Source organism: Rhinolophus sinicus, chromosome 13 (genome assembly GCF_057876585.1).
Source record: "Rhinolophus sinicus isolate RSI-liver-muscle chromosome 13, RSI-T2T, whole genome shotgun sequence".
NCBI classification, from domain to species: Eukaryota; Metazoa; Chordata; class Mammalia; order Chiroptera; family Rhinolophidae; genus Rhinolophus; species Rhinolophus sinicus.
The window spans coordinates 49,495,088-49,521,824 of NC_142513.1; the positions used below are offsets into that span (position 1 = coordinate 49,495,088).

At 45.0% G+C, this 26,737-nt stretch overlaps 1 protein-coding gene across 1 annotated transcript in view; it reads left to right on the forward strand.

Annotated features, from left to right (window-relative positions):
• The window catches only part of MTMR10 (myotubularin related protein 10), a 46,085-nt gene that overhangs the window by 4,726 nt on the left and 14,622 nt on the right, over nucleotides 1-26,737 (forward strand). Inside the window, exons 3-10 of the mRNA XM_019753216.3 lie at nucleotides 7,404-7,540; nucleotides 9,141-9,213; nucleotides 9,668-9,810; nucleotides 16,018-16,108; nucleotides 22,158-22,329; nucleotides 24,223-24,310; nucleotides 24,394-24,482; nucleotides 25,605-25,735. Of these exons, the coding sequence (XP_019608775.3) occupies nucleotides 7,404-7,540; nucleotides 9,141-9,213; nucleotides 9,668-9,810; nucleotides 16,018-16,108; nucleotides 22,158-22,329; nucleotides 24,223-24,310; nucleotides 24,394-24,482; nucleotides 25,605-25,735 (924 nt within the window). The remainder of the gene's footprint in view (nucleotides 1-7,403; nucleotides 7,541-9,140; nucleotides 9,214-9,667; nucleotides 9,811-16,017; nucleotides 16,109-22,157; nucleotides 22,330-24,222; nucleotides 24,311-24,393; nucleotides 24,483-25,604; nucleotides 25,736-26,737) is intronic.

Below are 26,737 nucleotides of genomic sequence, written 5' to 3' on the forward strand. Positions count from 1 at the left end.
CTTACCGGTACCAGCTACCTTCCTGTGACGGACGAGAAGCCCTAGTGGCAGCGGCTGCACAAGTAGGCCGCACAGAGCGACGTTCTGAGCCGACGCCGGTCGTGCCGTTAACCACTGAGCAGCCGGGCCTGGCCGACTGCACGGGGGGCTGTAGGTGCACATTCACACTTTGGAACTGGACCGAGGGGATTGCATGTCAGCCTAGAGGGAGTTCTCCAGGGACAGAGGAAGAGCTCTGTCCTCGGCTCTGCCCCTCCCACAGCAGTGGCAGAGCTTGCCTGGCTTGAGGAACAGCTTTCAAACCATTGCAGCTGCCAGCTGCCAGCAAGTGGAATGTCTTGGGAGGCAGCGGACTTCCTGTCACCAGCCATGCTGCAGCAGAGGCTGCTGGGTGCCAGCCGCTTTGTCGTGAGGATGTGAGATTTGCAGTGAGAGGGGCTGCTGGCTGCTTCTCTCTTCTGAGTGGGGCACATGATCCTAAGGCTGCTGAGGGGGGAGGGGGACGTGAAGTGCTGTGGTGAACAGTGAGTTAATTGTTCAGCAGGCGCTGGGCGCGTGTTCCACGCTGCTGGCCTGAGGAGTGAAAAGCCCAGAGACAGAGATAGGGTCGGTTCAGCTTGTTGGGGAGATGCCCCCAGTAGAGGAGAGCAGAGGTGGGGCTCCCTCAGAGGCAGCTCACCTGAGCCAGATTTGGGGGGCGGGGAGGCAAGGACCCCTGCTGTGCCTCATGAGTGCCTGCCTAGCCCGGTGCCCTGTGCCAGGCAGCTCAGCTCTTTCCCTCTTCCCATCCTCAGCGCCAGCAGCACTTTCATTACTGAGATTAACTGTTCCATTGATAATGAATGCACTGATTGTCAGAGTCCTTTGTAATCAGATCAGAAAAGCATATGACCACTGAGCCATCTGGAAAATGAAAACAGCCATTGTTGGAGAGATGTCTTGTGTGTTTTTGACATATTACATGTTTGGACCATTGATGTACTCTGCTTGTTTTCTGCCTCTCTGTAAGTCTTACTTCCTCAGTCGGATTGTGAATCCCTTACAGGTAAAGCTGTTCTCGGGTGTGTCGTGCTTTGTTTTTTAATACCTTTTGTAGATAGGCTTTAGAGATGACGTAGGCTGATTTTTGTAGTACTTTAATTCGTAGATACATGGCTTTTGAAAGACCAAAGGACTTGGAACTGTGAACAGTGCAACCAGCGACAGTATCTTAGCATTAGGTTGCACCCCACCTTTCGAACCTTCAGTTTGCAGCTGCCCGCTCCCAGGGCTGCTGCTGCAGTAGCTCAGGGCAGCGTTTTGTTCCTCAGTCCCAATCATCAGTCTGTCTGTACCTTGCAGCTCCTGCTCAGAAACGGTTCCTGACCCTCCATGAGTAACAAACCTGTTTAAACATGATCAAATCAAAATTCTTTAACCTCTGTCATTTGCTAGCAGTCCACCTTGCTGCCCTCCAAACTGTTTCTCTACACAGCACCCTTACCTGCAGGTGAGCGTTCCATGGTTTCAGTCACCCGCAGTCACACCAAGTCCAAAAATATTACATAGAACATTCCAGAAATAAACAATTCATAAGTTTTAAATTGTGCGTCGTTCTGAATAGTGTGATGAAATCTCGTGTGCTGTCTTGCCCCATCCCTGCGGGGTTGTGAATCATCCCTTTGTCCAGCATTTCCACTCTGTGGACGCTCCCACCCCAGTCGCTCAGTAGACATCTCATTTATCAGGTCGGTTATGAGAGAGAGAGACCACATGCACATAACTTTTATTACACTGTATTGTTATAATCGTTCCGTTGCTATTGTTAATCTCTTACTGTGCCTAATTTATAAATGAAACTTCATCATAGGTAGGGATGGATGGGAAAAACATAATAATATCTGTAGGGTTCAGTACTAGCGCCGTTTCAGGCATCCACTGGGGGTCTTGACCCATGTCCGTTGTGGATAAGAGGGGGCTGCTCTTTTGATACTTGCTTCAGTTGGCCTGGTTCCTTGCTTCGTCCCAGTTACCTTATTCCTAATTGAGGCCTTTCTTTTTTTTCACTGTGGCACGTTCTCGATACCTCAATCCTCTTCTGTCTTCAAGATTTCCTTCTAGTCTCTTCCTGAAATCTGCACTGCACCCTTCCTCCCGCCATCGTGGGTGGCCCTTGCTGGACCTGGAACTTGATCACGTGCCTTTTTTGTGCTCTGTGTGACCTGCAGAACAGACCCCGTTAGTGCATTGCAGTGATGGCATCTTCGCAGTTTCCGCCACCCTAATAATTTTCAGGCCACTTTAGTTCCTGAGCTTCTCTACAGCTGAGGTGACAGCTGGTCCCAGTTTGCCCATCACCACCCTGGTTTTAGTGCTGAAAGTTCTCCCTGTCTCAGGCGGCCTGAGACAGTTGGTCACTACGTGGGTAGCCGTGATTGAATTTTGGCCTAAACACATTCCATAGGTTAGTCAGTCACTCACAGTGAGGCTTTGTCCTAAACTATTTTCCAAGCCAAAATTTATGAGAAAAATTATTTTTATTCATCAAACAGATTCACTTTCTAAATGTGCAAGGTGTTATGAAAGATAACATCACATGATTTTTTGGTTCTCGGGGAGTTAAAAACTTTCCCAGCTATACCATTTAGAGATTTATTCATTTTAATTATATTTCCTTTATAATTTATCTTTACAGATGGAAGCGCCTTGAGAAAATAAACTTGAATGATTTCTTGATTCCTTCCCAGGTTGTCATAGAAACCCTTTGCCCCTCATCTTCTAATTTAGCTAGCTGGCTCTTACCCCACAGTGAAGCTGAGTTCCTTCTTTCTTTGTCTCCAGTGAAGCCTCCCTGCGGCTTCCCGCCAGTGGTGTGCTGGGAAGTGCTTGGTGGGGAGTCCTCGCACCCGCGGATGGCAGGCTGTCAGCCGGGGGTACTGGGTGCGGAGCTGGGAGAGATGAGCTCGGTCATTCCCGTGAGCCAGTGCGCCTGTGAGCAGACCACTGGAGTCCAGTGTCAGCGACAATTTCAGGTGCTGCTGGAGTTTTAAAGCTTTGGTTACTATGTTTCCTCTTCAAGGTCTCACTGAAAATACAGCAAGAACAGTCTCAGTACTCTGTCTGCCTATGGAACCTCTCTAAGAAGAAGACATGGTGTATCTTTGATCTTTGCTGTCTCTCAGCTAGTTTTCCCGCCCATGTACTGCAGTCTATGTATGGCGGTAGCGGGTGGCGGTAGTGGGTGGCGGTAGTGGGTGGCGGTAGTGGGTGGCGGTAGCGTGTGGCGGTAGCGTGTGGCGGTAGCGGGTGGCGGTAGCGTGTGGCAGCGCCTCCTTTTTTTCCTTAGTTATGAGCAGAAAACTGTTCTGTGAGCCAAGAGCTATGCTACATGATCTAAAGTTTTTAAAGACTGGGATGTGAGCAAAATTCAGTGTTATCAGATAAAACTCAAGCCAGGTTAGCTTGACACTTGTTTAATTATATGCTTATAATAATGAGACCCAATTGTAGCATCTCCCCAGAAGTGCCCTCCTTTTCTTCTTTCCCTCTACGCCTCCCTACGTCTCCTTCTCGTTCTTTCTCTCCCAGGGGCCCATTTCCATTCTCCACTCCAAGAGAAAGCTGTGTGACCATTTTCTGTAAAAGACCATGGCCCAGAGAATCCCTATTTTACTTTTTGTTGTTGCTAATTTTGTTTTTTGTCCATTCTTCAGTAGTTTTATTTGAAATAAATTTGGATTTATAAAAGAATACAGACAGTTAACACATACTCTTCACCCAGCTTCTCCTAGTGTTAATGTCTTACAACCTTGGTAAATTTGGCTAAACTGAGAAATTAATAATGATATGTATTAACTACACTGCAAGTTTTACTCACATTTCCCTAGTTCTTTCACTAACGGCCAGTATCTGTTCCAGGGTCCCGTACTGCATTTACTCATCATGTCTCCTTAGTCTCTTCAGTCTGTGATAATTTCTCCATCTTTACTGATGGACTAATGAATTCTTTCATGTTGGCTCCTGTATCCTTTTGAAATGCCCCCCTCCCCCCACTCTCCACCCGCGTCTCTCCTCCTTCCTCTCAGCCATTCGGGAACCCCCAGAGGTTCCAGCCCTAGAGTCAGCTGTTTCTGCTAGGAGCCTGGGTCCTTTATTGGAGAACGGCACTTAACTACCACGATGTGTGTGCTGAATGTGCTTTGCGGCTGCAGTGTCACCTCCTTAGGCCTATTCACGGGACAGAGCGGGAAATGTACATGTGCACACTAACCCACGTGTACACACATCTCTTTTTGTTTCTGTCTCCATCTGGATGTGTGTCATGATAAACCTGAGTTCATAGGGACATCTCAGACTCCAGCCCCCACAGCTCATTCACAGATGGCGATTTATTTTGCCTTTTACGGTGCAGTGTGGTGCAGTGTGGTGCAGTGTGGGGAGTGGGAACGGTCAGACTGGCTTTCCAGTTTCCCTTCTGATGAGCGCTGCAGCTCACTGGGGAGAAGGTTGTAGACACGTCCCGGGGGAGATAGTGGGTCCTCATCCCTGTCGAGTGGGCCTCCAGAACTCTCCGAGCCCCGCACCATTGCAGGCCGAAAAGGCCGGCCCTCTGACAAGCCGTCCTGCATGCTTCTTAGCCCTGTTGCACGTGATTTTAAGCGATGACCCTTAGATTACCATCTCTAGCTAGCACAGAGATCGGCAAACTTTCTGTATAGTACAAGCCAGTAAATGTTTTAGACTTTGGGGAGGAGGGGCGGGTAAGGTCTTTGTCACAAGCTCTCAGCTCCACCTTTGTCCCGTGAAAGCAGTCATAGACAGATGAGTGAGTGTGGCTGTTTCAGTCAAATTTTATTTACACCTGGTAGCTGGATTTGGCCCCATGGGCCGTGGTCGTCAAGCCCTGGACCCACTCACTGCAGTCTTCTCCTTTTATCTCTGGTTCTCACTGCATTCCGGGGCCTGGCCGGTGACGTTGGTGCTGTCCTGTGTGTGTGCGTCATTGATACAGTTCACTGACGTGCTGGTGAGGTGGCGATGTCCGGCCTCGTCTCCTCCTGTCCGGCACCGCCTCTGCCCCCGTCTCGGGAACCTTAAAACCTATCATGGGGTTTTCTTTTTTTTTTTTAAGTAACTTACGTGAGTATAGGTACATGAGAAAGATGTATGAATCATAGGTGTCACAACTGGATGAATTTTTGTAGCATTGTTTTGAGAGTCTTTGTTTGGATGAGTTGGCTGTTCAAAAAAAAGTGGCGCAGCACGCAGTATGTCTGTCGCTTGTGCTCTGCGGGCCAGTGGTTGGGGATAAGGAAGTCAGTGTCACAGCAAAGGGTCCTCTGACTATCTGAACTGGGGAGTGATGAATTTAGTATGTTACCAAGGGACCCCCTTCAACTGGTAGCTAAGATTTCCTGGTGGGGAGAGAGGGCTGAATATTCAGTAGCCCACAGTCTGTTAGGGCAGTTGTTAAGCATAATGTTTAAAGAACTGGAGACGTTTTCACTTTTACGTATTTGAATTATTCCATGAGTTTCGATGTATATTTTTGTCATTTTCAGTTTTTTTCTCAGAGTGCAGTTAAGACTTGTACGTTGAATCTTTAATTCAATCTTGGTGCTTGCTGTATCTCAATACAGTGCATTTAATTTTATGTAAGTATAGAGAAACAAGTTTTGGTTTTGAAATCAGAGTACTTGGTTTTAAGTTCCAAATTTACTTCTTACTGTTTAAAAAATCTGAGGAAAGTGATACAGCCCCTTGGGGTCCAAGCCCCTTATCTGCCTTTCTTACCATACGGGTTGTTGAAAGAATCGGGAACAGTGCTGAGAAAGGCCCATTGGTGGACTCCACAGTTCTGTGTGTTTTTCTTACGTCACGTGCAATTGCCCACACCGCTCTTCTCTTCCGACTCTCTGGCTGCCTGGCTACGTTACATTACTGGTTTCTGTTCTGCCTGGAACAGCTTCTGTTCAGTTGGTGGTGGTTGTCTGGTGAGCCAGGAGTAATGAAGTGGTTTCATTCGTTCACGTGTTCAACACCCACTTAGCAGGCACCTCCAGGGAGATCCGTACCCTGCCAGTGACCCTGGTGGCTTAAAATGTCTCGAGGTCTAGTTGAGACTTTGAAAGTAAGGATTAACGGTGACGAAGCTTTAAATAAATTATAGAAATTATTCTTTTCAAAGCACATTATAAGCTTTGGTTTCTTGTATCTATTCTTTAACCTTTCCTTTTAACTCTAAAACTGTATTTTAAAGTTTTATCACCAAGTTATAGTTTGAGTGCAGAGGGAAACTCAGTTTGGCTTTATGGACTATATGTGTGTGTGTGTATTTTTTTTAAAAGATTTTATTGGGGAACAGTGTGTACTTCCAGGCTTTTTTCCAAGTCAAGTTGTTGTCCTTTCAGTCTTAGTTGTGGAGGGCGCAGCTCAGCTCCAGGTCCAGTTGCTGTTTTCTAGTTGCAGGGGGCACAGCCCACCATCCCTTGCGGGAGTCGAACCGGCAACCTTGTGGTTGAGAGGATGCGCTCCAACCAACTGAGCCATCCAGGAGCTCAGCGGCAGCTCAGCTCAAGGTGCCGTGTTCAATCTTAGTTGCAGGGGGCAGAGCCCACCATCCCTTGCGGGACTCGAGGAATTGAACGGCAACCTTGTGGTTGAGAGCCCACTGGCCCATGTGGGAATCGAACCGGCAGCCTTCGGAGTTAGGAGCATGGAGCTCCAACCGCCTGAGCCACCAGGCCGGCCTATGGAATATATTTAAAATAAGTAGAATGCATTATTAATTTTGAGCTTAAAGCTGAACTCTTTCTTGGGCAGCCGATTGGCTCAGTGGTTGGAGTGTGGGGCTCAAAACACCAGGGTCACCAGTTTGATTCCCACATGGGCCAGTGAGCTGCGCTGTCCACAACTAGATTGAAAATGACTTGACATGGAGCTGATGGGTCCTGGAAAAAACACACTGTTCCCCAATATTCCCCACTAAAAAATAATTAAAAAAAAAAAAAAAGCTGAACTCTTTCTCATCCCTTACAAAAAGAGTCAGAGACAGTGGTTTGGGAAATCTAGTCATATGTTAATAAAAATTACAAATATCCTATCAAATAATACTCCGAAGGAGAGGGCATAGTTTTGTTCTTCTCCAGGAAGCCTTTTAATACAGAAAGGCGGTGCAGCATAGTGAACAGTGTAAGCTTTTCACTTGAACCATCTCAGACCACCGAGCTCATTTCCGTGTGTTACAAATGGGGCGCCTGTTGTCACTGTAACTTCTGTGGGAATGAAAATGCCCAAGGTTCTGGTGGGCATCAGTGCTCCTTCTCACTGTCATCACGCAGCAGCCCTTCTAGGTCACGCACTGACTGTCGACATTTTATAGTGTAGGTGTAGCTCACACAAGGCTCTTTTTCTTTTTTTGAAAGGAGAAATCGTCGTAAATGAAGTGAATTTTGTGAGAAAATGCATTGCAGCAGACACAAGTCAGTACGATTTGTGGGGAAAGCTGATCTGCAGTAACTTCAGAATTTCCTTCCTTACGGACGACCCAATGCCATTACAGGTGCGTCTTCTTTGTATATCGTGTGATTGTGGCAAGGCTTCTGACTCGAAGTGGTGCACATTGTTATACGAAAGCACAGGCATGGGAAATTATAATGAAATGATTAATAAGTGATTAATACAATGTTTGGAATATATTACAGTTCAAACTAAAGTTTAAGGAGAAGGTTGAGGCTTGAAGAGTAGACTTAGTGAGATGGTTTTACGTCACCTTTCTTTGTTTATCCCCCTCAGTCATTGCTTACGTGTCCTTTTCAGTGAGAGAATTGTTATTTCCCTTTTTCCAAATCTTTTAATCTGCATGTGTAAACAAGGATACCCTTTTTTATTAGTCATAAAAAGGAAAACGTAATTATTTAGCAAATCCTATAAATGCATTTTTTGCAGATTTCATAGTATTTTTAACTAATTCTTTTCCAAAAAAAGTCAAATTCTAATTTCAAATTTCTATTACAGTTAGAGTGAAAAAGAATATTGATAAAGGTTTTCTGTAGTAACTCTTACTATTTTATATTCTTACCGGGGGAAAAAGTTTCTTATAATTTTGTTTTTTTTAAACTTCAGGCATTTATTTAATTGACTTAAAAATTCTGTGGCTTTTTCTCAGCTCTTATTTTCTATTTTGATTTGTAAAGTGTTAAACACTTTCACTCCCTAGACCTTTACTTATAATAGTAATTGTCCTCTCATTAAATATTTGAATATTAACTGTAAACTTTTGACTGAAATGTCTAACTGTGGATAAGTATATTTCGTATAGCCTTCATTAATTTACAAAAATACTGACTGTGTGTTTATTGCAGTCTGCTGTTGGTATATTGAGACAAAATTTAAGGCATTTATAGATACGTAGTTTGTGGACACACTAGTTTATTTGGCTGTAGATGACAGTTTTCCCCTTTATTTTTAGCTTCGTTTTGATAACGGGCCTCAGATTTCACTGTAAATAAGACACATATCCTTAGAATAGCTTAAATCTGGTGCTAATAAATGGAAAAATAAACCATTGTCCTACTGACAGCAAGTTAGTGTCAGCCCTGTTCTCAGTTTGAAAATGTGTCTAAAGTGTGTGTTAACAGGTAAAGAAGGTGAGCTGTAGTTTGCCTAAAGATTTTTATTTCTAGTAGACTTTCTGCTCTAAAAAGAGTTATTTTCTACTCTAAAATCGCTGTTGTGAAAATCAAGCCCATTAAATGGTTTCCCCATTAAAATCTGATAACCTAGGAATCCCTTTTTCTTTATTATTTCAGTGACAGTTTAACTAGAACTAGACATGCAAATGTTTGCCTATAAAGTGATTGACACTATTACATATCTTGGATATTATCATGATATTGTAGTATGTAATTTAATCTAGTTTCATTTTTTAATATGTGGGGGGAAAGGTAGAGAGAAGGTGAACTATGTCTTTCTTTCTCCCCTTGCGTTACTACTGAAATATGTTCCTAGATGCCACAGCTTTAGAATTGTCATAGCTGCACAGGTAAAAGCTTTTTGTTCATTTTAGAGAAGGTCACAATTTGTCATCACACCTAAAAGTAATGTTACCATTGCAAGGTTATTGGGAAACGAATTAACATGAACATAATTTTGTATTTCAGAAATTCCATTACAGAAACCTTCTTCTTGGTGAACACGATGTCCCTTTGACATGTATTGAGCAAATCGTCACAAGTATGTATTATTCTTTACTCGGTCCATAAAAGTTAACTGTATTCTGGAAGAATTGCTTGAAGATACACAAATACTAGAGTTGAGTTTATTTCTGTAGGTTTTTTTCTAGGAACATAATGAAAAAGAAGGATCAAGAAATTATTTTAAAATGGAGATACAGAATGTATAACTCTTATATTTTCTAGTATTCATCCTCTTTTCAATTAAAATGTTAATCATGAAATGTATCTAATGGTAGTGGTTGTATACAAAGAATCATTTAAAATATCTTCAGAAGCGAAGTTAGAACCCCAAGTTCTAGGGGAATCACAGACAGTGCACGCTCCAGAGAAGCAGTGCTCGAGGCGTGGGTGGCCTTCCACTATTACTAGTCAGAATTTGTTAAAGTACTAGTGAGTGAGTGAAAAGAATGTTTACACATTTTCATTTTTTCTTTATTTTTTTTCGTTTTTAGTAAATGACCACAAGAGGAAGCAGAAAGTCCTTGGCCCCAACCAGAAACTGAAATTTAATCCAACTGAATTAATTATTTACTGTAAAGATTTCAGAATTGTCAGATTTCGCTTTGATGAATCAGGTCCTGAAAGTGCCAAAAAGGTAATACTTTCTTGTTGTTAAATTTTATCAGGTTCTGTGTATTGCACTGTACTTACCAATTTCAGTTGTGTATGGAAGTTCTTTTTTAATTGCTCAGATTTTTTTTTTTTTTTTAGGGAAAGTTATCAGATACCTCCTTAATTAAATAAAGTCAAAGCCAAGGGTGTTAATAGAACTCTTTCCTTGGCCTAGTATATGGCTGCTTTAAAATACTCTATTTAAATTTTTTATCAGCTCTTAAAATATGAAAATTTATCATGTGGAGATTAGTGTATCTTTTACATTAAGACCATTACCAGCTGATTTCTTTCTTGGTTAAAAGATTGAAAAAATGGAGATACATTGAAATTTAGGTTTGTTAAGACTTTTAATTCAGTACCTCAGAACTTTATCAAACTAAAAGTTAGCTTTAGGTTACATAGGGTTAAGCAAATATAAAGTTATGGGAGGGGCCTAATAATAATTAATGCTTTAAACAAATCTTAATGAATTAATCTAAGTGATATTCTACAGAGGCAGCTAAAAGCTATAGGCTTTTTAATTGGTTGTTTTTCCCACTCACCGCCAATGTTTATTGCCTGTTGGTGGAGTAAGATTCAAGGGCAGAAATCCCCACTCTAATGCCACGTTCTGGCTGCAGCAGAGTGAAGCTGGTGGACCGCATGTCCCCGGATCCAGTGCACAGTGCCGCCGATGCAGAGAATAAGAACGGAGTTGCTAGAAGCCTACTTCCATATACTGAGAATAAAGGAACAGTGTCTCTGTGAAACAGGAAGTTGTTTTCTCAAAAATGAGGCAGCTTTTGTACCACCAAAAACTGGGTGCATGTGTTTTCCATGATCAGAACACTTACAGCAGTAAATTTTCTGTCATTATCAAAATGGGGCCATCAAAATGACCTTAAGGCAGCTGCCTGCATCCTTTGGTGAGGAGGCGGTAGAGTTATTTTTAGCACTAGAAGCAACAGTCACTTCATGGCAAGGCGGGAGCATGAGATGAATACCTGCAAATGCATCCAGCAGAGTGATGGTGGAATCTGTGCCTACGGGTGTTCAAGTGGAGTCTATAACCACCTTTCGGCATGCTACACTGCTGAAAATTCACGTAACCTTGAAGGCCCCTTTAAGCTGTTCAATTCTGCAGTTTGTGATTTGGGCAGTTTACTAATTTGACATGCCTGTTCTTCTATAGAAAGACTTTAGAACTAACTAGGTAGTAGGCTGTATATAAAATATTTCAGCCAAGTGACTTGCTTGAACTTGAATAACACTTGTAATTTAATCAATCAAAGCATCAAGAATCTGTTCATGAAAACCCTTCTTCAGAATAGGGATACCATAGAACTTACGAGATTGAGTTAGGAGAGGATATTTTTTTAAGTAAGGACTTGATACAGTGGCCCAATAGTCTTTCAGAAAGTTCACGTTTCTCCCACCCCCTACTATATTTTTCAGATGACACCATTTCAATAATTGAAAATCATAATTATTTGGCTTGGTTCTTGAGCCATCTAGGTGATTTCTTGGTCATTTTTGATGTCTGAGGCAATGTGCTAAGTTTAGTTAAGAAAATAAAGCACGTACAAATGAAAATTAAATAACAATACAAAGTATAATAGCAGCAGAAAGATGTTTCCACATAAATGGTTAGTTGCCAGATGAATGAAACTGCCAGGAAATGCTCTGGAAATCTGATGTCCCTTGTCTGTGTGTTGGTAAGTGACGAAGGGGGTCTCGTTGAACTGTCTACACAGAATGGCCAAGTCCAACTTTTTATGCCCTTTCCCAAGACCAAGTTTCTGGCAAAAATTCTTTCCCCACTGCCTTAAAATACAAAAAGAATGTTACTGCAAAGTTAAAAGAGATCCTCTTTTTGGCTTTTGTATAGTCATAAAGTGGGAAGTGCAGGAAGAAACATAGGCAATAAGAATATAAATAGAAAAAATTCCCCTGATTTACATGTTTTCAAACACAGAGGGTTACATCATGTGTGGCTGCCAAAGCTTAATGCTGCTTTCATAAGTTAAAAGCAAATGTTGTAGCATACTCTTTTATTTCATGGGAAAGTTTTCATCTAAAATTAGTTAACAGTTGGGACGCTACAGCTTCATTTTACCTCCTGGAAACTTTGAATGCTCAATTTTCTCTGGAAATGCTTTGATTTTATAAGTTGTTTGAAAGTGACCAGCTGTATGTTCAGAGTTTTAACCAGTGATTAATTTTGAAATACTGAGAGCATTTATATTTCTGTTTGAAATAAGAAATCTTAAAATGCTAAATTGGTTCATATTTTCTTAAATATTGCTCTAAACTTTAGAGTCTAAAGCCTTCTGATGGTGTTATGACAAAATTAGATGACTTTGTGCTCCTGCATCATCCTCATTGCTTTTGGGCTGTAAATAAGGGTATTTGGGAAAAGTCTGAAAAGGAATCTGATAATGCAGAATTGGCCCTCTAGCCTCAGAGCGACTTTGAGCCATCATTTCCTTTTGAAGAACCTTTGCTTGAATCTGAAGGTTAAAAAAAAATATTGTTTTTAATTTATCACTTGTAAAATATCTATATCTATATATCTATGTCTACGTATATCTAGATATACATATAAAGATGGTAAAAGAAACATATCCCCTTTGTCTCCGTTTTCTCAAATGAATTGGTTGTGAACCACTTGCTCAGACATACTTTCTAGAAGTGAAAATTCAACTCGTCTATTGAAAGAACAGTTGACCTTCTTTGAACTGTCATTTTTGCCTGACATCTGAGACTTACTCCTTGGTGGCTTTTAGACCCCAGAAATGTAGGAGAGCAGCTTTGTTTGCCCGTGTGCTAGATTGAACTCCATGAGGTTTGAGGTCCCCAGTGCTGCGCCCCCAGCTGGTCCTAGAGGAAAACTACCACCTCTAGGTGGTTCTGGCTTCTGTCCAGACAAGAATATCAGCCTTGCTCCCCAAGTCACTTCAAAAGTAGTTGAGTCTTTTTTCCTGCAGTAAACTATTTACCATAATTTAATGTCTTTAATGTCAAGATTTTCTTTATTTCCTATGATAGCCAGGGCAAATGAACTATTTCAGAGGCAGTTTTTAGAGATGCAGAGTTTTTCTTTAAAAATTGAATGCTCAGGGAGTACATTACAAAATCAGAATAATTTTACATGAAAATGAGACCTACTTTTCTAAGCCTTTCAAACTTAATGATAGAATCGAGGAATGTGGACGGAGGCTTTTTAAATAGTGTGTATGAAAAAGCTCAAGGGAGAGGACGCCTGGCTTGCTTCCTCTTCTCCGAATGTGCTAGAATGACAACATGAATGTCACCCAGTTAGCACAGTTGTGTGTGCCTTTGTCTGGGTTCCTAAAGATACCCCTTACTCAGGTTATACACACTTGTAATTCCACTACTGAACGACTTGAGTTCACGTTGTGACCCCCACTCCCCGCAAACCAACCATCGTGCAAGTGATTAAACTGAGTTTCAGTTTCACAGTATTTTTAGTCTTCTTTAAATGTAGATGCTATTACATGTATTCATTTATTTCCCAACCTTTATAAATGTGATGTTGTGCTATTTTGAAGGGCTTTTTAGAAATGGGCTGTGTTGGGTTTTGCCTAGCCGATAGGCTTTGCTTGTTTTTGCTTTGTGGCCAAAAAAAGCATACTCTCATCAATGATATGTGACTTTCTTTCGTGTAAACAAGGCCTAGGGCTGCTTTCTAACAGTCTCAGAGAAAGTGATATTCTAGTATTATAGGCTTAGAGTGTTTCCCTTATTATATTAGTAACAAATTTCGTCAATTAAGCACAAAGCAGAAAGCTACTGAAAGCTACCGAAGAGATGGCAAGAATGCAGGGGTCTTCGCCTCTTTCCTGGGGTCTGCAGGGATCTTTCCTGGGGTCCTTCTCCAAATACTAACCGCCTCCCTCCTCCCTGACTGTCACACTTCAGTTCCCTTCTGCTGGAGTGTCTTCCTCCTTCAGCACTTGTGATTATCTAACTTCCTGTAGTTTCCTGTTTATCTTGTGCAGTGTCTGTCTTCCCCACTCGAATGTAAGCTTCATGAGGAAAGGGGTTTGTTTCTGCTTTGCTCACTGCGACATCCCCAGGGCTTAGGACGCAGTGGAGGCTCTGTAAATACCCACGGGGTGAGTGAGAGATGGGGTCTACCCTGGAGGAATTGAACGTAAAGGTGGAGGGTCCTACTTTTTATCCACACTCACGACTGTCACATGAATACCTTGCTAGTACAGCTACATAAGCACAGTTAGCTAAAGAAACCCTTTCTAGTGAAACTATTGTTATTCTGAGAGAACAGAAGGGTTTCCGCAGTTAGTGCTGTGACGTTGCCTGGGTCTACGAAGGCCTCTGAACAGAGATGAGTTTCAGAGAAAGCCTGTGTGGCCGAGCAGTGTGACGGAGGTGGTGGCTGGGCCAGAGGCAGACGGCACGTGTGCAGGCAGGTGTTTCTCTGACGGGAGACCACTGAGGGGGTGTTGGGAAGGCAAGGGACGTCTGGTAGAGGAAAGCCAGTTTTGTGAAGAATCAAGAATACGCAGATTTAATTTATTTGCAGGTCCCTGTACACTGCAGCAGCTTACCCAGAGAGCAGAGTTGTTGGTCAGAATTTCACCTGTAGAACATTCTTAAGGGCTGTGGATTGTTTTAGAAGGTCCACAGAGGTGCCATAGGTGAGTGTGGCTTAGGACGTGGCTACGGTGGTGAGGAGAAATGGGGCCAAATGAAACATCCTCGTGAGAAAAGTGTAGCAGGGCTTATAGAGTAAACATGTGCCCGGAGGGACAGGAAGTGGTGGGGACTGGTTCAGGGTGTGGGTGTCAGTATTTTGCTGCAAGAAGAAGGAAGACTGGGGCAAGATTAGGGATGGGTGGAGATGACGACCTCCTAAGTTTCGCCAGCGGGACTCTCGTAGGAAGCTCTCCTGTAGGCACTGAGAAAATCCAAGTATTATGTAAGTTTCAAGAAGCTTCTTGTTTTCAGTCAGAAGTAAAGCTAATGATAAACTCTGTCTTCTTAGTTGTATGTTTTATTTTAGTAAGGCGGAACATTTACGCTATAGAAAACATAAATGTATTTTAACCAGGAGGCTGGCACATCTTCTGGTTAATGGGGTTTGCATCAGCCTACCCTGAACAGCACTAACTAGAGAGGGACTAACAACTAAACTTTTCTTGCTTGCTCATTGTCCAAAGTACATCAAGCTGGCTTTTTACTTTCCTTCTAAATGATACTTAATCTTTTAAAGAAGGATCTTCTATTCTCTCCTTGTTTGTGTCTTAGATTTCTTCTTTCATCTGGCTCATGTTAGAGGCTATTTCCCACCGACTGGTCCAGGTCTTCCTAAGCGAAGAGCTTAGGAAGCGTAGAGCTTCATTGCCCGACAGCAGTTGAGGGTAATAACCGTATTTTCATGTATGGAGCTCCTCCAGAGTGCAGGCATACATTCTCAGTGGTCGTCCCTGCCACAGCCTTAGATATTTTCATTTTACAGATGCACAAACAAGCTCAGGGAAATGGCTTAACCTCACACAGTTACATGGCAGGCGCTTGGTAGAGAGCTAGGAGTCAGCCCTGACCTACACTTTTTCCACCACAGGCATAGCGTCCAACTATTTTACGTAAAACAGTTTTTTTGTTTTTGTTTTTTTATGTACCTCTTTGAGCCACCCATGTATTTTGGGGTTTCTTGCTAATTCTTATTTTTTGTGATTACAGATTTTCTATTAAGTTTCGATTTTTTAATCTAGGAGGTACAAATGTTAAAATTTCATGCCTTCCATTGAGTCTTCCAAATTGCTGGTCTTAAATTATTATAGTCCACCATCAATGAAACAATGAAGCTTTGCTTTTTTTTTTTTTTGGAGTGATGCGTCACTGCCTTTTGGGAGAATTCTTCTTTAGTTTTCAAGTTTCACTTATTTGAATAAAATGGCTTTCCTGTTAAAATTCCACTCAGCAAACACTTCCTGAATACTTACCATGTACTCACTAAAGATGACATAGTGTCTTGGGGCCACCACAGTGAGCTAGATACCTGGCCTTAGGAGCTCTTCCACATTCGAGATCAGTAGAAAACATGTAAATACGTATCGATAATCACTGCCCTTCGCCGATGCCCCCCATAACAAGGCCTTATTGTACATTTCATTTAACTAAGTGTGTTAAAATCAAATTCTAAATGTAGAATTTTTCCTAGGTATGCCTTGCAATAGCTCATTATTCCCAGCCAACAGACCTCCAGCTACTCTTTGCATTTGAATATGTTGGGAAAAAATACCACAATTCAGGTAAATATGAAAATATTAAATATTGTGACTAACTTTACATTGTGTAAATTTGATTCGTGTTTATCAAGCCTCCAGCGACCTGAGCTTCAGTGATTGTAGAATTTTCAGCTTCGGGGCTGTTAGAGAAGTGAGCACGATATGCGAAAAGAGACCGTATTTGTCAGATTGTTTCTGAAAAAGTGACCAGGAAGAACCTGCAAGCAGCTGTAAACATAGGAATCATGTCAATATTTTACCTGCAGTCATTGGCTTGTATTTTATGATAAAGATACATCCTTCCCCCTTTTAATTGGTAGCTTGAGTTAATCTTTTAAGAAAACTGGCAGACAATTAAAACATATTTGAAATGCATGATCTTTTCTGGCAAGGTATGATTTCAGGCAAGAGCTGAAGTCGTTCAGCTTTTTACTGGACTCCATTTAGGTAGTCAGAATATTGACTTTATATTTCTCAGTAAGATGGATGAAAGGAAGGTGAGCGTTTGTCCAAAGGACAAGTATGTTCTGAGCAGTTTTTATAAATGTGACGTAGTTCTGTCCACATATCTGTCAGTGATGACATCACCAAGGAAAATTCCAGGTGGTCACGTAATTCTGTACATTCTTTTTATATACTAATGTAATTTTAATCAACCACTTTTTTAGTCTCATAAAAAAGATGGAAAACAGAGGTCATCTGTCATATTCGCCCCTTGTGGGTTAGTGACCGCACATCGTCTCGCTTACTGAGTCACGTGTTCTCCCACTCATTAAGGAAGAAACATAAATCAGTTATATATTTATAACGAAATGCTATTCACCCCGGAATGGTCTGGGCGGGGATTTTATAAAATTACTAATTGGGCTAGTCTGTTTCATTTTGTTACCTTAAACCATATGGTAATAATTTAAATAATCTGTATAATAAAAGTATATTCCAGTATCACTATATTATAAATACATTAAAACGTAGGAGTAATACATAGTATATACATAGGGGACAAGCATGTCTTCACTGCTTTAAAAGATACTTGTAAACCATAGATGATTTGTGAATCCCTGCTTGACAGAACAAGGGGCTTTTTTCTTACGGCACTGTCGTTACAGAAATTGGATGGCAAAGTATTGGTAACTTAATTTTGAAGATACAACTAATTATTACCTAGACTTGAGCAATGCAATTAATTTTGAAGTTTATTTCTTAACATAAAGACAGTTCCCTTCCTGTCTGAAAGTCAGTGTTGTGGGTCCTATACTCGTGGAGAGGCGAACGTGCCTTTGGCTCACCGTCAAGCTTAGCCCCTGCTCGGCAGGGCTGGCAGCAGTGAGATGCTCGTCTGAATGGCTAGAGGAGCTGAAATGAAGTTTCACGCGATACAGGAACTGTAGCAGAGTCTGTGATTCCCGCTTCATTTGTTTATGATGCAGACCAAGTCTGGATGCTGCTTTTCTCTGATAGAAGGGGTTCAGTCCAGGCTGCAGACCCGTGACTGCTGCAGTAATCCAAAGACTTGAGCTCAGTAAAAACAATAAATTTTATTATGCTTTGGGGACGTGATGCCTGCCTCAGTCACTTTTCGCAGTTTTCTTCATTCCTGGTGGGCATCTTTGGGTTAATAATGACTTAAATAGTTTATTCAACCCCTAGTTCTTCTTATGTGTGTCAGGCGGTTCTCTATATCTTGTTCATAAAATTGGTAATTAGTACTTAAAATACTTAAAATATTTAGGAACGCTTGTTGTATCACGTCCTTCAGCGTCCTCCTCCTTAGACAGATGCTTGACAAACATACACTCGGCTGCAGTTTTGTTAAGGTCCTCATAGCGTAAGAACCTTTAATAGCTTTCCATGCTGTTGCAGAAGCACAAACTGCATCTTTAAGGTCAAAAGAAGCCTGCGATGCCCACACACTGCAGTCAGAACTCTGTCATTTGTGAGTGAAAGATGCCCAATAATCCCCTCTTGACCTTCTGGGTGACACTTTGGTTCACTGGCTGGATTAAAGAAGTCCTTTTTGCAGGCAGGTAGGTGACAAAGCTGTTGCCATAAGTAAGACCTGTGGTTAGAGGATGTCCCCTGCACTTACCTAAGAAAAGATTTCTTTAGGTGGCCCTAGGCATTCTGAGGGCTTCTTTCCTGTTCGGCCTCACTCACTCAAGTGAAAAACCATCTGTGCCAAGCTCAGCAGTCATACAGGTACTTCAGTGCGGGTCCTGAAATATGGAGACAGGCCCAGCAGCCACCTCCCCTCCCCTCCCCTCCCCTCCCCTCCCCTCCCTTCCCCCCCTTCCCTACCCCCCCTCCCCTCCCCTCCCAGGAGGCCCTGGCACAAACAGGAACAATGGTTCCATTTGTTCTCTTGGAACTTGAAAGAAACCACAGGGACTCTGTTTTCATCATCAGGTTATTATTGGGCAAATAATGTCCACAAAGTACAGACTTGTCTTTGTTATAAAATCGATAAGATGTCAGATTATGCTTCTGGAACCAGAGAATTGAAAACCTCACGAAGTTCCCTGCAGCCTCAGTGTTAGCAGCTCTGCGCCATGGCAGGCATTGTGCTTGTGACTTCTGTGATGGAGTCTGAAGTGCTAAGGCAGACACAGCAGAAAACGTACGTTTCCAGTGACGTTTATCTCATTCTGTGATGTTATCCCTTTTATTAATGTTGCCTTGGTACTAGTTTCCCTTTCACTGCTTTTTTGGAAACCACTTACAGAGCACAGCCCTTTTGAAACTGGGTAGGAATTTGTAAAGTTGGTCACTTGTCAGCTCTTTCAGGAGTCTCAGCGTAGCTGTACACGCCGTGTGGATCCTCCTGTCTCGGGGGTGCTGTGGTGCCTCCCCAGCCCGTGCATCTCAGAGTCCCCAGGAGCTCACAGGAGCACGCCCTGCGGCCTGGTCCAGGCCCCCGTTGGGGCCACTTGGTCGACTCCCCTCTGTTGAACTTCAGGGTCACAGCCCCGGTTTGAGCTCCTTCGCTCTTTATGACGTCTGATTCCTGCAGTGTCATCACAGGGGCAGGCTTTCTTCCCAGGTGTTGACCACTTTTGTTGTCTTTGCTGTTGCATGAGGCCTTTCTAAATATGGACAGGCCGCTTGAAGATCATTTCAGTCCAGCCCAGGATTAGCTTCCGAGCGGTGTCACAGAAGGTGGCCCGGTCGGGAGCGCTCAGGTTTCATGTTTAGCTGGTGTAGGAACTGTGTCCTAAAACCGCAGAGCTAAGTGTCAGGGGACCCGGATCTCCTGAAGATGAGCAGCCGTGCCAGTCTGTCGCTGTACCCGTTAGTGGGCCACGTGTGGAGCAGGCCACAGGCTCCTCAGGCCTTCGGGACTTCCTGGAAAGCATGGGAATGCGCAGACTCACGTGCCGGCTTGCGTGTCAGCTACGCTTCTGTAATAAGCATCACCGATGGAGGTGGGGACCACACAAGGGACCTCGGCCGGTGCTGACAAGTGGACAGGGTTTAAACGAATGAAACCGATAAAACAGCAAACAACGCAAGATCCTTTAGTTGCTCTCACTTGATGGTCAGAAAAATTTGTCTAGTGTTAGATCTCGAGATGAAACTTTGCCAAAGGAATAAGGTCACACACAGTAGCGTGTTGTCAGCCTAGCTTACTCAGGTCTGTCACTTCAAAACATTGAAAACTAGGGGAGTTTAGACTGTCAGCTAGGTGTGCACTGCCAAACTATTTACATAGCTCTCGAAAAACTTAGAGTGTGCGCCTGTTCTTCTTGCTTGGCGCTGGTGGTCGCGTTGTGTGGCGAGGACCTTTCGCTGCAGTGTTGACTGGAAATAATGATGGCGGGTATCGTTTCTGTCCCTGGTTGTAATAAGGGTGATGTTCGCTGTGTGTTCTGATAAATATTCTTTATCAAATTAAGGAAATTACCCATTTATTGTAATTTGCTAACATTGTTTTAAATCATGAGCAGGTGTCGAACTCTGTCAAATGTTTTTCTGCACTTACCAGCTGACAGTTTGGGGTTTTTCCCTTTTAATTTGGTCATATGATGAATTACTTAGATTTTCTAATATTGACCAGCTATCTGTGGGTTTTGGTGCTCTGGAACACTGCATATAAAGTGGGAATTGCCTGGAAATTCCATGAAGGTCCTGCGTTCTGGAAAGATCACAACCCAAGGTCCCCAGCACACCTTCCGGTGGTAATTCTTGTAGAGAAGGTTCTGGTGCAGCGGGGCTCCAGGACATGTGCTTGCAATTTCACATTTTAGTTAACAAATTCTGCTAACGTCAGAATCAGTGGGTAATTCTGACGCCACTTAAAGGATTGAGTTCAGAATTCCTCGCATGGCAGGTAGGAAGGAGCATCACCGTCAAGCGTGGCGCTGTTCAGGGGCGGAAATGCTCTCGTCTGCCCTTGATGGAGGAGCCACCAGCCGCCTGTGGCTGCTGCAGCTCAGGGGCTGAGTTTTCCTTTTATTCCATTTTCATTTCAGTTTAAGTGTAAGCAGCACAAGTGGCTAGTGGTCACTGCTTGGGGCAGCAGAGATCAGGACTCCAGGCCCCGTGTAACTCTGCAGCCTCTGCCACGGCCCTTGCAGCCCGAACGCCCTGGCTGTAGGCAGTTACTGGGCACTACAGTGAGGCCGTGTGGCCGTTGTGTGCTGCCCCACACGCCTGCCGCCTCCTCGGCCGCCTGGCAGTGTCGGTGCATCACATAGGACCCTGCAGGAGGTGTGGTGGGGTTCAGGCCTGGGTCTGCTTGAGAGCTCGGGGCTCCTCTGTGTGTGGAGCTGACCCCACTGTCTTGTTAGTGCTCTTGGGACACATCACATCTCACTCGGGTTTGCATTTTCAGGCCATAGCACATGGTAGGTGCTCAGAAAATACCCGTCTCGCACCAGGTGTTCATAAATAGTCCCTAGCAATGGCCTGGTGTGTTCATGGGATGGTGTGGGGCTTTGGATGGCTGCAGAGGACAGTGGGAGGCGGGGAGGCGTGGGAGCACAGGGCAGTGGTGTGAGGGCTCTGTAAGGGAAGCCAGTGAGCTTTGCTTCCTCAGTTGGAAAGTGACCGTGCATGAAAGTTTGGGGGGAGGGGGAAGTCTCATGGAAACTTGTGTCGGGACATGGCCGCATGGCAAGTACAGGCTGGCCTGAGTCCCAGCAGCATTCAGGGACCTCAGCAGGGAGACTTGCCACAGCTGCAGCCTGGAGCAGTCAGACACTGGGCCAGGAAGGAAGTCTGTCACCCCAGATTGGCAGGGAGATGAGGCTGGCTGTCGGGACACTGCCTCTCAGTCATTGCAGGCCCCCCGAGGGTCCTTGTCACGAGGACGTGCACTCTCGGTTCTCTGTGCTGGGTCCTCCATGTGCACTGGTGCTCGGGCGCCATGCAGGGGACCCTAGGGAGCTTCTCACAGGGGAATGGAGCAGCTACAGAAGACCAGGAGTGTTATAAGGAGCCGTAGAAAGGGGTTGAGAAGGCACTATTAGATGACGGATGTGGACGGCTTGAGACTAGAGAGGCTTGTTGGATGTGTTCATTTTTCCCAGACAGCGTGAGGAGAAAATGAGCGGTGACTTGGGTTTACTCCACAGTTTGGGGCCGGGAGGCTCATGAACGGTTTCTGTAGACGGTAAGGATAGAAGACAGTTGAAGTTAAGGAGAAAAGAAATGCAGAGGAAATAAGGGCCCCCGGCAGCGTGCATCCCTGGGGAAGGTGGTCTTAAAGGAGGGCAGGTGAGTGGCGCAGTCACAGGAGGAGCCCAGAGTGGTCAGGTGAGTCTTCAGCATCAACTGCCCGATTTGTGTGGTAAAGGACTGCAGATGGAGCCGGTAGGAGGGCACAGTGCGAGGTGCTGGGCAGCTGGGAAAGAGCTGCGTAAGGACACGACAACCTGAGTTGTTCTGTGAGAAGGGAAGGCGGCCTCTTTGTCAGGAGTGCTGGGAATAGTGAGACAGTCTTGGGGAGACTTACAGGACACGTGGGAGGAGCTTCCACCTCCGCTTGCTTGTGACAGGAGGCACGAGAGTGGCTGGGGGTGCCGGATGAATGTGACTGTGAGAACTAAACTGATAATTGTGCTTCTTCTTATAGCCAGCAACATTAACGGGGCACCCCCAGGAGCTGGCAGTGCAGCTGGTGGTGGCAGCAGCCAGAAAACACCACTCTTTGAAACCTACTCAGACTGGGACAGAGAAGTCAAGAGGACGGGTGCTTCCGGGTGGAGAGTTTGCTCCATTAACGAGGGTTACATGATATCCACTTGGTGAGTCCACGTTTGACGACGTCATTGACAGCTGCAGGTGACTTACTCAAACTGCTGTCACTGTAACTCCCGAGTTTTGGTCAGTGGAATATTTGTTTTGAGTAATGCTTTAAAGAATATTTCAGGTTGAAGATAAGGGCTTTTGAACATAATCACAATATCAACATCCATTGAAAGAAATGGACAGTAATTCCTTAGTATCCTCAAGAATCCAGTCAGTGTTTATTTGTATGTGTGTCTTGTGTCAGTTTGTGCCCATCAGAAGCATAGGGCGCTTCCTGGGTGTGTCCTTTAGGCCTTGTTATGGGTGACAGCCGCCTCCCACCCCTTTTCTACGGACTGTTTATCTGTTGACACAACTGGGTCATTTGTTCTGTAGGATTTTCCACATTCTTGGTACTGCTGGTTTTATCCCCGCGGGGTCCTTCACTGAGCTCCCCTGCATCCTGTATTTCTGTGAAACGTTAGTTACCACTAGAGGAAGGAGTAAGTTCATTCGATTCAGGTTCCCGGTTTGGGGCAGGAGTGTTTCCTCCTGCTGTCCTCTTGCTTCCCGTTGCATCGCCTTGAGCTTGGCGTCGCTGGGATGCTGGTCGACCGTGGGCCGGGGGCGCTCAGTGCAGAGTCCCTTTGCGTTGGAGGCTTAGCTGCCAACGTGCTGTCATTAGCACTGATGGCCACGCCCACGTCCGTGTGCTCTGAGGATGCTGTCTTTCTGTCTGCTGTCCATCACACTCTTCTCTCGTCTGCCCTTTAATACCCTGACGTACTCGTTGTAAAAGGAAGACACCACAGTAGGCTCGAGCAGCGCAGGGCTTAGCGGCACCAGCGCAGTCGGAAGTCTGAGTGTGACTTTGACTCCCCCAAAACATAGCTACTATCGCCTACTATTGACCGGAAGCCGTACCTATCACAGGAATCGTGTAATGACACCTGTTTTGCATGTTGTGTGTATTAGATACAGTATTCTTTGGACCTCCGGAGTTCAAAGCTGTGTCGCTCAAGCGTCAACTGTGTGTTTACTTTTTTCCCTTTACTTCACCAGTTTTCAGATCAATGAACTGGTTGCCTAGAATCTTCCAAAAGTGACCAGGAAATTGTTTTTGAAGTTAGTTTGTTTATAGCATTGAATCCTTATGGATTTGGGGGGATGCTTTCTTTTCAGATCATTAACGTCTCTGTAGCCCTTGCAGGTAAGCAGTGTTCAGAACAACACACTCCCCTGTAATTGCTGGTTGGCCAGGAATACAGTTCTGGGAGGTGTTTGGAGCGTGCAGCGTGGGTCTCCTGCCTCCCCTTGAATTTAGGCTTGGTGGCCAGTGTGCTCGGGTGTGGTACGGGTCACGCAGCATGTGACAGGGCCTGGTACACCTACCTCTGTCCACCTGCCCACGTGTGGAGGAAAGAAGAGGCGGGGCGTGTCCTCAGGTGCAGGGAAGCTTGCCCACGAGTAATTGCTGTCTCGTCAGTGTCCTGGAGTCTGCCTGTCCTGGGGTTGGGGAAGGGTAGGAGCGGGAGAGAAGGGAGCGGGCGCTTCTCGGTAGATTTGTGGTTTGCTTTGCTAAGGTTCCTGTGTGGCCTTCCCCGTAGCCCATCAGGAGGACAGAGGTGGATATTGTTTTCAGAAACTGCACACATGTTTGATGAATAGGCATCCTGGATGATATTTCAAATGCCCTCTGGATTTTCCCCCGTTCTGTTACAAGTTTTGTGACCTCATCACGTTTCAGACTGAGATGTCTAGGGTTGTCTGTGCCCCCCGGTGTGGCTCCTACGTGGGCTGCACGTTAAATATATCAGATCAGTGTGCTTAGTTGCGTGTGGGGTGTGCAGGGCGCGCTTATGCTGCCTGAAGCACAGGGCCTCACCTCTGATGTGTCCTCTCCCCTCCAGCCTTCCAGAATACTTTGTGGTGCCAAGTTCATTAGCAGACCAGGATCTGAAGACCTTTTCCCACTCTTTCGTTGGAAGAAGGATGCCGGTAAGTGCTGTCTGTTGGCTCTCATGGATGCTGATGCCCGTTTCCTACGCCGTGAGGTAAATAAAGGCCGTGCTCTCCCCTAGGTCTGGAGCTGGAGCCACTCGAACGGCAGCGCGCTCGTGCGGGTGGCCGTCATCAAGGATGTGCTGCAGCAGCGGAAGATCGACCAGAGGTGACTGGGTGGCCTGGGGGGTGGGGACTAGTTGTCATAGACAAGTACCGTGAGCTCCCAGCCAAGGGAAAAGAGCTGGAGGACGGCATAGTCTGATTGGTCAGCACCACACACTCCACCTGCACGTCACATGCGGAGGGAGCAGCGTGTGAATGCGGCAGAGCTAACATTTAAGGGTCCTGAGGACAGTCTGATTTCTTTGGCTCACAAGACACTCGGGGGTCTTACGCTGCTGACATCCTGCTGTGACATCGCCTCTAACGTCCTTTCAGAGTGCAGTGGGTTCCAGTGGAGACACTTCAGGATGAATCCGACTTTTCTTACAGTTTCAGTCTCAGGGCTACAGAGTCACAGTGGCTCAAATGGTGCCACCACTGGCAGATTTTCTTTTTACCTTAATCACGTTAGAAAGTCACTGTGTATTACATCAGACTCCAGGCCTTGTTTTCATTAACATGCCTGTTGATTAAGTGCTTGGTTAGAAATATGGCTCTTAAAGGAAAGACTGCAACACTCTTGGTTGAGAGTTAATTATAAAATCTACAGCCAGTGGCAGCTTTAATGATTCAGTGTATTAAGCTAAGAATTATTTTAATTCCTTTTGTGTTTTTCAGTTGTGCTATTATTCATAATTAGGACAGACAAGCTTTGTTGTCCAACCTCATTTCCACCCCCTTTTCCCTCAGATGTGTCATCTCAGCTCCACTGGCCTTCTCTAGGTTCTACCACAGGCCCTTTGCACTAGCTGTCCCTCTGCCTAGAACACTTGCCCCCAGATCTGTATGTGGCTTCTGGTCACTTGGGTTTGGCCGCAGTATCATCTACGCAGAGGAGCCATGTCTGACCACATGACTTGAAGTTGCCTGTATTCACTCAATTACATCACCCATGGCATTCCCCACAGCCTGTTTCCTTCTCATTTATGCCCCGCCCCACCGCACCACCACCACCACCACCACCACCACCACCAAGGAGGTAACCCCTGAAGGCAGAGACCTGGCCTGTCCTGTTCATCTCTCTGTCCCCAGCTCTTAGAGTAGTGCCTTGGCTCCTAGGGGGTGTTCAAGAAATACATGTTGAATAAATGAATGAATGGTGACTAAAGGATTTTGTCTTTCCTAGGATTTGTAATGCAGTAACTAAAAGTCATCCACAGAGGAGTGATGTTTACAAGTCAGATTTGGATAAGACCCTGCCCAATATCCAAGAAATACAGGCGGCGTTTGTAAAACTTAAGCAACTATGTGTTAACGGTAATTTCATTCTTATTTTACGTGTGTGTGTGAGATGAGTGGGAGTACAGCATGGTATGAGGCATGTCAGGAAGTGATATTCCTTAGGAATCTAAAACATGTATTTAAGCAGAGGCTCATTGAAATATTTGTACAAATTATTATTGTATGAGAACGTCAGGGGCCCTTAGAAAATGAAGTGCAAACTGCTTTGTGTTTTGGGAGGCAGGGGGAATGAACCAAATAAATCACCTTCAAGTCTTGAAAGGTGTAGCAGACTTTCCTAGAACAACTTGCTACCTTACAGACTCACTAAGATTTTAATGCACACAGTTGTATTTTGAGACACAGAACTTGCCAGAGCCATGTTGTAATTGTGCAGGCTCAGACTTCTAATACATCTGTTGGAGCAAACACCAGGTGCTCTCGATGTGTCCTGGAGGGACAGCTGACAGGAAAGCATCTATGGTGTAAGTGTGCTCAGAGAGAACCCCTAAGTCACCTGGCAGTCAGGAGAGGCAGCCATTAGGCGGTCTGGAGTGAGAGTGGGCACTCACCTGCAAGGAGAGCTGGGGACGGGAGGGCGTGTTAAGAAAGCCCAGTACATGGATGAGCGTCAGCCACTCAGTAAGTCGGACGTGACTGAAACCTGAGGCTTGTGAGGTGAGAGGCCACAGGCCAGGCCAGGACGGAGCAGGGTGAGTAGGGCAGTGCCAGCCTTGACAGGAAGGTCGTCCTGATTCCTGCTGTGTACATTGTGTGCAGGGAGGTGGCACTGGGGGGAGGAGGGGAGGAGAGGGAGCACAAGGTTTGCAGTGAGGAGGCCACACATGCAGGGAGTGAGGCGCCTGGGGCAGCTGTTCACGCAGATGTGAGCCCCAGAATCAAGGCCCGGGATGAGCAGGAAGGCTGGGACCGCCAGCTCTCCCGCATGGAGGGGGGCGGGCTCTCCCCCACTGTCCCTGGAAGAGCCACAGAGAAGATGGAGGCCCAGGGGGCTACTTTTCTGTTGTTTTTTATGTA